This window comes from Abramis brama (assembly GCF_963993115.1).
Source record: "Abramis brama genome assembly, chromosome: 5".
Taxonomy (NCBI): Eukaryota; Metazoa; Chordata; class Actinopteri; order Cypriniformes; family Leuciscidae; genus Abramis; species Abramis brama.
The window spans coordinates 43716925-43731957 of NC_139967.1; the positions used below are offsets into that span (position 1 = coordinate 43716925).

The following is a 15033-nucleotide window of genomic DNA, read 5'->3' on the forward strand; positions in this document are numbered from 1 at the left end:
TGAAACCATAAATTCCTGTCTGTTTCTTACACAATGCTATAGTTTGGCTTCAGAATACTTGGGAATAAGCATTTTATACATAGAAGGAAAAACATACAGGTTCAAAACAACATGAAGGTGAGTATAATACGTATTATCTTGGGAAGGTCTTCCTTTTTAACTAAATTGAATCAAATGTGCAATAACGTTATTTAAAGTTTAATTTTAAGCAAAAATCTTAGTATGTGAGTATGCTTGACAGGTTTTGTGCTGCTCTTTGTTAATTGTTTTTAAAGAGTCTACTCATAGTGTGTAGTTCATTCACTGTGTGTAGTCTATTTATTGTGTGTAGTTTGTTAGGTGGTCTTTTATGTTGACTCTTTCTGATGTATTTTCCTTTTATGTATTGTATCTTAATGCTGACTCAAAGAGCTTTGCTACAAAAATTCCTATGTACCTGTATTGCGGTATAAGTACAAATGGCAAAAAATAAAACTTTCACTTTCTTTCACTTTCAGTTAACTTTCAGAGTAAATGATCACAGAAATAACATTTTTGAGTGAACTTGAAGTGACAGCTGTTTAAATCAACCACAAATTGAATGATTTTAGCCACATGTAACATTTACTTTCCCATTTCCTAAAAACACAGTGATTAAAGACATGGAAATATGCCCCCTCACTGCTATGTTAAAATAAATGTTGTACACTTAAAAGCTCAAGCATTTTCGTTGAATCATATGGTGAATACAGAATGCTACAGACACAATGTCTAAAACAATCTAGTATGAAAATGATTAAATGTACCTCTGGAACTGTTCATGGAAACGTTCGCGGTGTCCCTGGAGTGTGTCAGCTGGTAAACCTGTCAACATAACAACCAGTATCAACAACCAGCTCCAGAAGTGAAATTAGGGTGCAGTTTCAGCATTTATTAGAAATGCATTAATGTTAAAGTCACAATGTGAGTATTATTAGCTGGTTTTGATTTACAAATTACATTTGGTAATTTTGAAAACTAAGATAATAAATTGGTCCTATGAATGTATAAAAAGACAAAGTAGAAATGCCAACATGACTTAACTGCCCCATTGGTAAGCTTTTAAGAAGCATAATTATGATTTGACTAAGACATTTACAACTATTTTCTTTGTCGATCCGCTTTTATCAGTAGAATTAGTGTTGGATGCATGATGGAGCCACAGCAGCACTCGAGCTCTTACAGGCGTGCAGTTTGAAGAGCAGTTTGACGGTGTAGTGGTACAGGTGACTGCAGTCCTGGATGACTTGGATGAGCGGTGCAAGTTTACACTGGCTTGACGTCAGTGTGGAGATAGCAATGGACATGTTGAGCTGGCGGAGCACTATGAATATAAAGAATACAGAGTAAAATAACCTCGCACCAGATTATGCAGGTTTTTTCATGTATGTCAAACTCAAAAGACAGTAACCTCCATGACACAATCAAAACCAAACTAAAAGTAGGAGACTACAATATCCAACATTAACTTCTTATACTTCTATAATAAGGTTGATTTTGGCTTGCCAGAAAGTTTTATAACCACATTTGCAAAGTCAGAAAACCTTTTTTTGGGACAACACCATAATCTGAACACTCACCAGCTTCTGCTAATCGAAGCTCTGTGTCCATGTAATCAAACACCTCCACTGTGAGCTGGAACCTGAAGCAGGAATCAGAGACAAAACCCTTTTAGAAGTTAACATGTTAAAGTAAGATAACATACACTCACCGGCCACTTTAATAGGTACACCTAGCTAGTGCCGGGTCGGACCCCCTTTTGCCTTCTGCAGAACTGCCCTAGTTATTCGTGGCATTGATTTAACAAGGTGCTGAAAACATTCCTCAGAGATTTTGGTCCATATTGACCTGATAGCATCACACAGTTGCTGCAGATTTGTCAGCTGCACATCCATGATGCAAATCTCCCATTCCACCACATCCCAAAGCTGAGATCTGGGCCCATGCTTTCAGGATGGTAGGATGGATTCATGCGTTCATGTTGTTTACGCCAAATTAGAGGTAAAGACTGTGAGTTAAAATCCCAGTAGATCAGCAGTTTCTGAAATATTCAGACCAGCCTGTCTAGCACCAACGACCATGCCACGTTCAAAGTCACTTAAATCACATTTCTTCCGCATTCTAATGCTCGGTTTGAACTTCAGCAGACTGTCTTGACCATGACTACATGCCTAAATGGATTGAGTTGCTGCCATGTGATTGGCTTACACTAAAAGCAACATGGAAACATTATTTTGCTATTTTTAAGCTATTATAATTTTTTTTTCTGATATGCACAAGAATACGCTATTTTTTTTAGCTACTACTCTTGTCATCTAGATAGAATGGAATGTCCCACATGGCTAACATCATTATGTACGCCATGTGGGACATTCCATCACGGGCCTCAAAATCTCTCAAAATTACCTGGTGCACATCTACATTAGCCAGCATATTTTACAATATGTTTCGTTTTTATTATTTCTATTATTTATTTGACTTTATCATTCAATAAAGGTTAACTAACTTTGCTCTTGGGTCCTCAGTGTCCAAACAAAGCTGTCAATAAATCATAATGTTTCTCTTTTAAATCCATCTAAAATGTATTTGGAGTGAGAGGGAGTAGCTTGTCATTTTAATCTAGTAAAGTGCTTTCACTTGTTAGGCCAGCAATAAGCCATAGAAGAACTTCACATTGACACCATCATATTGACACCATTATTCTTAATGTTTGAAGCGTTTATATATATATATATATATATATATATATATATATATATATATATATATATATATATATATATATATATATATATATATTATCAGTTAAAAGTTTGGAATAATTAAGATTTGTTTTTGAGAGAAGTCTCTTCTGCTCAGCCAGGCTGTATTTGTTTGATCAAAAAGACAGTAAATATTACTACAATTTAAAATAACTATTTTCTATTGTAAAGTATTTTAAAATGCCATGTATTCATGTGATGCAAAGCTGAATTTTGCAGCATCATTACTCCAGTCTTCAGTGTCACATGATCCTTCAGAAATCATTCTAATATGCTGATCTGGTGCTCAATAAACACTCCTACGATTATCAAGGTTGCACTGCTTGATGTTTTTTGTGGAAACCATGATACACCACCATTCTAAATGTTGGGGTAAGTAAGAAAAAAAGAAAAGAAAAGAAAAGAAAAGAAAAGAAAAATGAATACTTTCATTTAGCAAGGAGGCATTACATTGATCTAAAGTGACAGTAATGAAATTTTGAATTTAACAAAAGATTTCCATTTCAAATAAATGGTGTTCTTTTAAATTTCCCATTCATCAAAGAATCCTGAAAAAACTGTATCACAATTTCCACAAAAAGAACCATTAGTCTATTAATAATTGAGTACCAATAATAATTGGAGACCTAATGTAGGGGTCCTGTGGCGCAAAGTCTGAAAAGCTATTGTTGCAGAGATATAATACGGAAGAAATAAATTTAGAGTAATTGGAATTCCACATACACGTTATTGATGTCTGTTCCCGCTGTACGCTCCAGGAGTTCATCTGAGACCTCTAGACTGGCTGGAATTTCAGAATGCTGCAAAGAGAGCACAGAGAAACTTCATTTAAACTGAGTAGGACCATCCCTTTGTTCACACTGGAATCCATAGTGCTACTTGGTGAAATTGGGATAGAAATCCAAATAAAAAAATGCACAAAAGTTATTCACATGAGCATTTGGCTCATAACAAGACACCATTCCCTATCATGTTAATGAGAAAGGAAAAAGACAAAAAAGTGCTTTTTCCTATTTTTAAACTGTCACCATTGGCATTTAATGCAAATAGTGCTCCCTTTATATTTGCTGGAGATGTCAAGTGTATGGTTTATCAATTTAAATTACATTTTCATCATATGGCAAAACTTAAAAGATTACACCATATTTAAGAACAGCCTTTTCACATTTTAAGTGTAATTCTTCTGAGTAAACTAAGGTACACTTATATAAATGATTTAAATCAGTAATTCTCAACCAGGGGACTGGGGCCCATTCGGGGGCCTCGTCAAACCTCCAAAAGGGGCCCCAATGAGTTTTTAAATGTAGATATATAAATAATTGTAAATGAAAATATAGCTGCAAGCAGCAACCAATAGGGCCAAGCATAAAAAGGCATAATGAGTTATACAAGCATGTCTGGGAGCATCAGACTAACTGCAACAAAGAGTAATTAAAAACATTTTTACATGATATAAGTCAAAATAGCTGAAAAATCATAAATACAATCACTAATAATATGATTTAAATGCTTATCCCTTTTGACTAATGTTACCAGATGAGTGTGTTGTGGTCAGTGTGAGGTGACAGTGAAAAGTTTGGTGTCAATATGCCAAAGCTTTGCAGAGTTACAACAAGAGGCCCAACACACTCTCATCGCAATTCAAAAGTTTTGGCAAATTGGTGGTTAATTCGTATGCATTTGTACAATGTCATGGATACATTTCTGTTTGATTTGCTTATGGGTGGACTTTATTCATACGTTTTCATATGAAATCGTAAAAAATAGTTACATTTATTCATGAGATCTGGTTGGAGGGCCTTTGAATATTGTCTCATACAAAAGAGAGCCTTGAAGTCAAAAAGGCTAAGAACCACTGGCCTAAAATAATGCCTGTCAAATGTGGAAAATATAGTATGGGCTCAATGTGAATATATCAAAATTTACCTTTGTGTGGAACTCAATCTTGGTGCAGAGGAGTTTGGAATGTAGAGAAACCAGCTGTGCATACCCATGTCTGTCTCGTGTGTTATTCTGAAGATGGAAATTATTGACAATAAACCATTACATTATTCAGTCAAACCTGTCAAAAAGAAAGTTTCCTTTTTTCTGAATGTTGAGATTAGGGATTTTATGGAGGAACATTGACTTACCCACATTAACCCCGTCTCAGCAATGTTGCTGTAGTGTCTCATGCAGTCTTGTAAGCTCTGGTAAGAATGAATAAGACAATAAACAATACAGTCTGCTCAAAGAACAAAAGACATTAGACAATGCACACATACTTTGATTTTTCATTGTAATTTAAATGAATATATTCAAGAAATACGAAAATGTTTCTAAAACGATAGGGGTGGGAATCTTTTGGTGCCTCATTAAATCGATTCTTGATTTTGAATCAAATTTCGATTCAATATATGCATAGATTTGATTCTAGTTTACTGTTTCGTGTCACTTTTCCTATTTGACGGAAATAAATCACACTGAATTAAATGTGAACCTTGACATTTATTTTGTTTTCTTCCCATTTTAGTCAACCCAATATTATCATTAAGCTGACTGCAATCATTACACACATGACTGGCAATCTTTTGTAATAAAGCAACGCAGGCAATTTTATTTTATTTTTTATATTAAAAATAGGAACAAAGATGCTAATTTAAAACAAGACAAATACCTGAACACAATAATTTAACAAATTTAATTTAATTTTACAAGTTTTTCAGGTACAGTAGCCTAGGTTTATTTAACATGCAGTAAGAAGTACAGAAATCGAACAATCAAATGTAAAAATAAAACACTGTATAGTCTTCGCTCTATGAATTAAATATAAATTGATTCATATTAAAAATACAAAATTGATTCAGCCAAATGATTTTTTGTGATTTTTTATTAACATTAATGAAACGGATGGCAGCAGTTTATGAGGCTGCTGTCCCTTTAAGAATGAATGCACGGATCTAATATACTGTTACACATCTGATTTTCTCCTAACTGTTAACGTTCGCGTAGGACATAGCAGATTGTGTTTAAATACTCCACACGATGTGCACTTTGACAATTGTGTGTGTATTTGACCATGCAAGCGCAATAAGCTGTGAAAGAGAACTGAATTTGGAATCGCATGCATCTGTGCTCAAAAATAGATGAATAAAAGTGTATTTGAACAGATAATATCAACAAAATTTACATGAAAGCATGCTTACATTTCGGTGACCATCACGCAAGATTTTGTGTAACACATGGGAGAACTTCCAGCTAAGGATGGCGCTGCTTGGCAAAGGCAGACCAACAGCATATGACCAGAAGGTATAGGCCCCCTTCTCTCTGTGGGTTCCCAAAATAATCCCTGTTCATGCCTTTAAGGAAAAGATCTCAACACAATTGATTATCATATCACACTAATAAACTGTTTTATGTAATATCACAATTCATCAAACTAAGGGAAAGCCTGCTGTCTAACTGTTTCAAGACTGATATGTAGACTTGCGATGATGTCATAACTTTCACACCAGTATGGTATCCATGTTCAAATTGATTATTAGCACTGATTGGATGCTAGATTAGGTAATGTTTGCTACACAATAACTATGGCAAACAGTTGCATTTCGGTGTTGTATATATATATATATATATATATTATATTATATTATATTATATTATATTATATTATATATATATATATGAAAAGTACCTGGTCCTGTACACATGAGGATTAGCAAGATCACAAGAAAAGCTTGCTGCATACCATGTATGATGATTTTGTAAGATGACTTTGATAATTATCTATTCGTTAGGATTTTGATATAGGAACTGCTGATGTCAAGTACATTTCATTCATGTTTCCCCCCTGTAAAGCGGTATAAAACCTTAAATAAAACATTAAAACCCCCAGAGTATTTCAAAATGTCAAACTTATTTGAAGTTTCTACAAATGTACCACTTGTACTTTGGCTGAACGAGATGAGAACATATTTTTTTATAGACTGCCTGGCCAAAAAAAGAGTCGCTATAAATAACATGGAAATAACATCACAACATTTATTTCTATCAAGAGGTGCATCATTTTTTGGTCAAGATCTTGTATTGACAATGCTAGAGTCCAACACTCTGTAAAGTCTCCTCCAGCACATCCCAAATACTTTCAATGAATTTAAGGTCTGGACTCAGAGGTGCATCAATTCATGTGTGAAAATGATTCTTCATGCTCCTCCCAACCATTCTTTCACAATCTGAGCCTGATGAATCTTGACATTGTCATTCTGGAATATGGCCATGACGTGTCTTCCTACATGGTTGTTTAAGAAATGAAAAACTACACACTCCACCAATTAGGGTTAGAGGAACTGTTGCCAAACATGTAACATGCTAGAAACATAATAATAATTGCAATAATGATCCAATCATAGACTATTTCAACATTTGCCTATTTAAATCCAAACAGTGACTTTTTTTTGGCTGGGCAGTGTATTTCTTGGGTCAACAAAAAGTCGGAGTTTGCGATATATTTCTCCTCCCCTACTGCAAAACATTCGCTGTGGCTGGATGCGCTTAAATCTGCTGTATATGGTGTATAAGTGGTGCTCACTGCAAAGTCAGATGACATCCAGCTCCACCTCTCTGGACGTCTAATGGGGTGGAGGGATAGAGTTGTGGGTAGGGTTAGGATGTGGTTGGATATTCTAGCTCCACCCATTAGGCCCAGATTACATTCGCTCATCCCTGCTGGACGTCTAGTGAGGAGGAGCTAGACGTAAGCTCCACCTATTTGCTCTGCAGTGAGCAGCCTCTTGGGCGTTTTCCTGTCACATGCACACTTCAATAAACTGCCAGAACAGGTTAAGGTGTTTACATGCTGGGTGAAATCGAGGTAATGGTCAAAAATCTAGCTCTGTCGATCAGTTTATTACACCAATAAAGGAAAACGCTTCAATGTGTTTATATGACCACGCATGATGTCAGCTTATTAAGTATCATCGGTTTAAGAATGTGCGTCTCAACACACTCAATGATATGACCAGCATTAACAGCATTATCAGACAGCAAAGTTTGAAACTATTTTAAACACTTTTAAACCCATATTAACAGAACTTCAGACCGGATTGCAGTTCTACTCCTTATCCTGTAGCGAAGGGTTCAGTTGACCTACTGTATCTGGTACGATAATAGTTGAATAAACAATAATAAATAGATGTCTGAATTAAGGATACTGCGTGCATGTTTCTCCTTCAGCGGCGTCTCTGTGGAATTGATGGCCTTACTGATACTGCTGAGCTAAAAAGGAGAGAGAAACAAAAAAAATTACTATGCAAGTTTCTTTAAATTATGTCATTATTTATTCATCCTCATGTCCTTTCAAAGTGAATTTTCAAGGTCTCCCTGTGAAATAAAAACAAAAACAGTAAACTAAAAACATTAGGCATGGTGTCTTGTTATGTGAAGGTTCTATAATTATGTGAAGGCTCACATTAGGCTGTGAGGGACAGACTTCCAATCAGGGCGAATGACAGGGCAAATTCCAATCCGAAGTGAGAAACATTTCAGATTATTATCAATGTTGAAAACAGTTCTGTAAATTTTATGAAATATAAAACTTTTGTAACATTATACACAACCGTTCAAAAGTTTGGGGTCAGTAAGAATTTTTTTTTTTTTTTGGAAAGAAATGAAACAATTGATTCTTTTATTCAGCAAGGATGCATTAAATTACGGAAGCCCTGAACCACAACGTAAAAAAATAAAATAATAATAATTCTAGCATTTCAAGATTAAAGTCGAAATATTTCGAGATTAAAGTCGAAATATTTTGAGAATAAAGTCGTAAAAATTCGAGAATAAGTCAAAATAACGAAGAAGTTCTTCTTCCGTAGAAGTTCTTATTTATTTATTTATTTATTTATTTTTTTGTAAAGAAATGCGCTCGTGACGACACACAAAAATTATACGGAAGACTTCTCATAATTTTGACTTTATTCTCGTAATGTTTTGACTTTAATCTCAAAATGTTTCGACTTTATTCTCGAAAAATGGGAAAATGGGAAAAATATTTATTAATTTCTTTCTTGTGGTTCAGGGCTTCTGTATTAAATTGATCAAAAGTGACAGTAAAGACATTTATAATACTGCAAAAGATTCTATTTCAAATAAATGCTGTTCTTTTGAACCTTCTATTCATCAAAGAATCCTGAAAAAAACTTATCGCCCTGGGTCACCACCATAAACGATTAAATGACTTCCTTGAAGTGACCATCGCATGTTCCCATAGACAGTATCCTCCGCTAACAGACTCCGCTATTCAGTCCTTCACTTTCATTTGGAACACCCCTACAAATGGCGTCCCCTTCCCGAAGTGCCCTTCAAGGGTGCAAAAACGCTGTTTGGAATTTGCCCTTACAGTCTTTACAATGGCACGCACCCTATAAACGTCCTAGGTCATGTAATTTTCACAACTTACAACTTTCAAAACTGTTTTATGATGTGTTTGTCTACTTTTTTGGAAAGACGTTATGCCAGCTGAACAATCGGTCTGTTGTTAAACAACAGTATAATCCATTGAACATTGAACTCATTGAATGTTGGTCTGTGGCTCACTGTACTTCCATCCCTCACAGCCTTGTTTTCTTTCCTTTCAAAAACTGAATTAAACATAAATATTAGCGCCACAATGTGTACCACAACCACAATGCAAGTAATGCAAGTATACAGTTATGCAAATGCCTTAAGTTTATTTACCTTATTTAAGACATTAGTAACTCTAAGCTAGCTACATTAAACTGTATTCTATGTCTTCTGTTAATTTTCACATTATTTTCACATTATTAAGACATTAACAATAGTCAATTATAGGAATTATTAAACAGAAATATTCCTAGATAACTGCTTTTTACTGCTGCCATTTTGAGAGTTTCATCACATTGCAGCGCTATGTGGTACAAGTTGTAGCGGTAGAGTTTACAAGTTGTAAATATAAGTTCTACAAGTAATTCCAACAAGCCGTGAACACATCTTTGGTTCTGGGATCAGGCGTCACATGACGTGCTGTGGAACTGCAGAAAAATGATGTTTTCTCAAAATTAAATATAATCCAATTTACGGATGGAATTTTACACTAGATAAACCTTTGCGTGGCAAAAGGTATAATTTAAAGCTGCACATTGTATGTTTTAAAACAAGAAAATATTGAAGAAAATATCTTTACCACTAATAAAATAACCACTCTTTATCACTGGCTCACTAACAATGCGCAAATGCTACTACTAGAAATAACAATTATCTTCATTACATTAATTTAATAATTCTTAAAGTCTTACATACTTACTTGAAAATGAAAGAATAAATTATTGACATTATATTATAAATTCTCTTTGTGAATCAGTGAATGATTTCTCGGCTAGGCCATGGTGTATATAATAAAATAAAATGTTGACAACTTAATCTTGAGTTTGGAAGATGTTTTACAAAATCACAAAACAGAAGCACAGAATTGAATGTGCATTCCTTTGAATGTTGGTCTGTGGCTCATTAATGTGCAAGTGAGATTGTGCTTGTTGGCCCCAAATCTGGGCGAACAAAATGAAGGCAATGGACAGCACAAAGAGCAGATTGTGCAGAACAAAGCATGTCAGCCCGAGGAATTGGGTTGGTTAGGTGCCAAACGCTGGCACACTATCTTAGACAGATGGTCTTCCTATTGGCTAACTTTCATGATAGACCCCGTTTTGGGGGGTTCTTCCCTCCATGGTTAAACTGCCAGCGTCAGTCACCATCCACTTTCAGTGCAACTTTTATCAGGCTGTCTCTAAGGCCCAGTTGTTCAAAAGAAATGTAATCAGATTTTGGTTTTCGGACTGGCTCAAATCTTGAAAATGGGTTGTTCAAAAGAAAAAAAAATCTTCTGAAATTGGATTAGATCACGTAATCCAATCTTAGTCTTGATCCGGATCAAACCCTCAGTAAGTGTTGCTCAAAACTCTTTAGTAAGATTGGAACACTTTTGATCCCAAAAATCTGGATTATCCTGTAATAATTTATCCTGACATATTAAAATAATATACATAAGAAATTATTTAAGACATAATTTATTTCCAAGAACACATTATATATAACATAACCACGAGTCTTTGCAATAATCTACAGTAAGCATGAGAAACTATGATACGAGCTACAGCAGAAATACTACTACTAATGGGTTTGTTAAACTGTGTGGATTTTACATAGTTTAAGAATATCATTGAGAGATGACAGAAGTGTGATTATGATATATATATTTAGAAACTTCCAGGATGCGAGCGGTCCTGCTTCTCATTTTGAATCAGAGAATCAGGTCTGTGTGATAAGGGAGCTTTCCCCAGCACATCACGAAATACACTGTTTTTACAGCACATGGAGTGCGATGATGCACAGCTGCACCAAACAGATGCAGAGAATGATATTTAAGCGCCATCACAGGAAAGATAGTGGAGGATTGTTACCAATGATGTCAGTTTCATTAGGAAATACGTCACAACACTGAAGTAAAGTCGGTTGCAACTTACGGTTCCCACGGACTTTAAGTAAAGAGCCGGTGCAATGGAAACGATACACCACCCCATCTTGTCACATTGGTTTAAACTGGCAGGTTTTATCATAGATATTAATACGTAGATAGATGCCACATTCGACCACTCCAGACACGTTGATGCGTCCGCCATCTTGGAACAGTTAACTTGACGCTGTTCTTCACATTAACAAATCAATTAATTTTCATAGAAAATATCACAGCATTGTGAAGCTTATGGTTGTAAAAACCACCAAGCTATAAATCCCATTTGAAATGGGATAGCCTTTCAGAGGTGAGAATGTGCCGGATAGCATTTGCAGTGTAGTGTTATTAGCAATTTTTAGCTAAAGTTATTAGCAATTAGCAATTTGCATTAGCAGTGCAGCACGCTTTCAGAAACCCTCCACCTTCCCCAGCTCCACCTGTATCTGCTATGGGTAATTCATGTACGCTATATTGTACAGCAGCAGCATGTCTTACTTGCTCACAGCAGAGTGTCGGGATTGTATTGGCAGTAGCAAGTCCCGTACTTTCTCTGCAGCAGCAATAACAGCAGCAGCAGCGTAGTAGATATATTTCACCAAGACCAATCATTGTCAAACCCATTACCATAGCAAACACTCGGAGAGTTGTTATAACAGAACTATAGAACAGAACTGAATCAACAGTTCCGCTGCTTTGAAACAATCTGTATAAAGCGCTATATAAATAAAGGTTACTTGACTTGACTTAGCTGTCCACGATGGGCCTAAACCAGCCAAGGTACCAGCACAAAGACACAATTATTGTAATCAACAAAATGGCAGAAAATATCGAGATATTTTTTTTGTGTCAATATCGCATACCCCTACGAGCATAAAAGAAATCTAAAACCAAAGAAAGCCACTAACCACTACATGTGAGTCTCACTAACACTAACTCCATGAAGGTCCACTGAAAGAAACTAAGCATGCAACTCATTAAAAGAGATCACTGACAGTTCTTCTAACATAATGTGTTAAAACAATCAGATAATTAGGGCCCTATGATTTCCACAGTGCAGAAAAACAAAAGCAGATATGCCTAGAATTCAGGCATATAAATGGAATTTACTGTATAGCATGGGATTTGGCAAATTTCGGATTTGGACTAGGACTTTCAAATCATGATATAGACTAGCGTCAGTAATTATTGCACAGAAGTCTTCACAAAAGTCTGGTTAACTTAAAGAAAATATGATAGAAATATCTTACTATTGTATAATAAAATGTTCATTTAAATGAATTGTTATATTTTCATTGATTGGATTTTAAAATATTGATTAAATTAAACTTTATGAATTCAATTGACATGTTGTTTTAATGAATTAAAGAGGACCGATTATGCTTTTTTACATTTTTAACTTTATTTACTGTAGTTCTGCAAAGTCACAAAGCACAAAGTCACTCCAAAGGGAGTTATTCTCTATATCAGTGGGCACTCCCTGAAACACCCTGAAAGTTTTCTTCTGGGAATGAACATGTCATATTATTCCTCATTTAAATAATTCCTAACCAAGGCATATGCAAAGAAAAAAGAAAGGGCAAGGCCTGGCTGACCTACATTAGTAGTGTGTTGACACTCGTGGTTAGGGTAAGGGGCACGGCAAAGCGGATGGCCAATCACAACCCACTGGTCCAGCGACCAGAGTCTACAGTCTAGGAATAAAGGTGCTGCAATAATGAAAAATCTGTGAAAAATAATGTGTTTTTTGAACATTCAAGTATGAAAACCTATTCTACAAAATCAAAATCAAGACTTTGTAAAAGGATAGGTTAAAATATATGACCTCTTTAATTTAATTAAACCATTAAAATGGAAAAGATGGATACGTTTTACATAAAACAATTCCAGAGCATGAAATTTAACTCTATTTGGCCATTAGCAGAGCAAAAAACTGTCCCCGGAAGACTTTGTTTCACATGCTTCTCATTTTGCCCACTGTCTTTTTGTGTCACCAAATAGAGGCGGCTAAACTCTCAAGACTGAAGGAAACCTGAGCCAGAACTGAGTTTGCCCTTCCTGCTCTCAGTGAATAGAATGGCATTCTATAACCTACCTACTTAATAAGAAAGGACGACTGTGTGAAACTGAGGTACAAGAACACTGGTAAAACGTTACGTACTGACAGACAACTTCAGATTTTCATACATTTTCATTTCTCGTTTGATTAGCCACATCCAAAGCCATTATAAAATATGCTGACACACACACAATCTGAGTACAATCTATTTTAATGTACTATGTTGTTTGGCAACCATAACGTGTAATATGTTTGGCCTCTTGTACCATATTTTTTGTTGTCATAGTTGTGGTTTGTTGTTATGTTTTAGGGATTGTGTGTGAATATCCTCTTCAGTAGCACTGCTACAATATTAAAGGGATAGCTCACCCAAAAACTGTCATCACTTTCTCACCCTCAAGCTGTTCCAAACCTGTATGAGTTTCTTTCTTCTGTTGAACACAAAAGGTAATGTAAAGAATGTTGGTAGGTACTTTCATAGTAGGAAAAAAATACTACGGAAGTCAATGGCTACAGTCAACAGTCTGGTTACCAACAAAAGCTCAGCACGTCAGCAGTGTACAATACACTGTTCTTTCAAGGTAACTTCCTCTGCACACACTCCTGAAGCAAGGACATCCCTACGATCTCTCTCTCTCTCTCTCTCTCACTTCCGTCAGCTCCCGCTAGAGGTCACCACAGAGGATCCCTCACATATTCATTTGGCATATGTTTTATCGTGCAAGGACATCCCTGCGGTAGGCTGACATATACTCACCACCTCTGCAGACTCGCTTTACAGAGAGATAACACAAAGGCAATAGGTTGCTTGGCAACATTTGCCAATGCAGGGCGACCCAACTCACGCGAGAGCTTACAGCAGACTGACGCAAAACACACAGGGCTGCAAAGTAAACAGAAAGAACTATGTGGCATAGTTGACCAGTCAGTGAGAAAAGAACATTGAGCTTTTGTGTGAGATCGTTTCTGCCGTTTTGTGTGAGCATTTAAACGAACAGTTCCATTAAAAATGAAAGGTCTGTTAACACCCTCACTCTCATGTTGTTCCAATGACTTTCTTTCATTTTTTCATTCCCAGTTTTTCAAAAACTTTAATCTGGATCTAGATTGGGAAACGTCATATTTTGCTATCCAGGTAATTCTTATTACTTTTGAGCTGGTTTTTTAAAGAAATTCTGGACCGGATCACCCTGATCTAGATACAAACTTTACCAAATCCCTATTTCCAGAGCTCTAAATGGGACTACATATCATAATGTTGGCTACTAGCTATAGGTCATGTTTTTTTAATTGAAGAGACTGAAAGCAGCACACTTAAAGGAATAGTTCACCCAAAATGAAAATTCTATCATCATTTACTTACCCTCAGGTTGTTACAAACATGTATGAGTTTCTTTCTTCTGTTGGTAACCAGACAGTTGACAGTAGCCATTGTAACCAGTAGACAGTAGAAATAAATACTATGGAAGTCAATGGCTACCAACATCAACTGTTTGGTTACCAACATTCTTTAAAATATATTTTGTGTTCAGCTCATACAGGTTTGGAACAACATATGGTTGAGTAAATGATGATAGAATTGTCATTTTGGGTGAACTAGCCCTTTATATGATATAAACACCACCATCTATTTGCAATTTATTTTAAACGGTTAGGCCGCTCATCTGACCCACACCAAATTAATAAATATATAC

The 15033-nt window shown here is 35.7% G+C and overlaps 1 protein-coding gene across 1 annotated transcript in view; it reads right to left on the reverse strand.

The window, feature by feature from the left end:
* Positions 1-15033, reverse strand: part of hip1rb (huntingtin interacting protein 1 related b) — a 36790-nt gene that overhangs the window by 18787 nt on the left and 2970 nt on the right. Inside the window, exons 2-9 of the mRNA XM_084115046.1 lie at positions 7970-8033; positions 5966-6108; positions 4913-4969; positions 4707-4793; positions 3504-3580; positions 1599-1660; positions 1202-1342; positions 786-843 (exon numbers count right to left, since the gene is read on the reverse strand). Of these exons, the coding sequence (XP_083971172.1) occupies positions 786-843; positions 1202-1342; positions 1599-1660; positions 3504-3580; positions 4707-4793; positions 4913-4969; positions 5966-6108; positions 7970-8033 (689 nt within the window). The remainder of the gene's footprint in view (positions 1-785; positions 844-1201; positions 1343-1598; positions 1661-3503; positions 3581-4706; positions 4794-4912; positions 4970-5965; positions 6109-7969; positions 8034-15033) is intronic.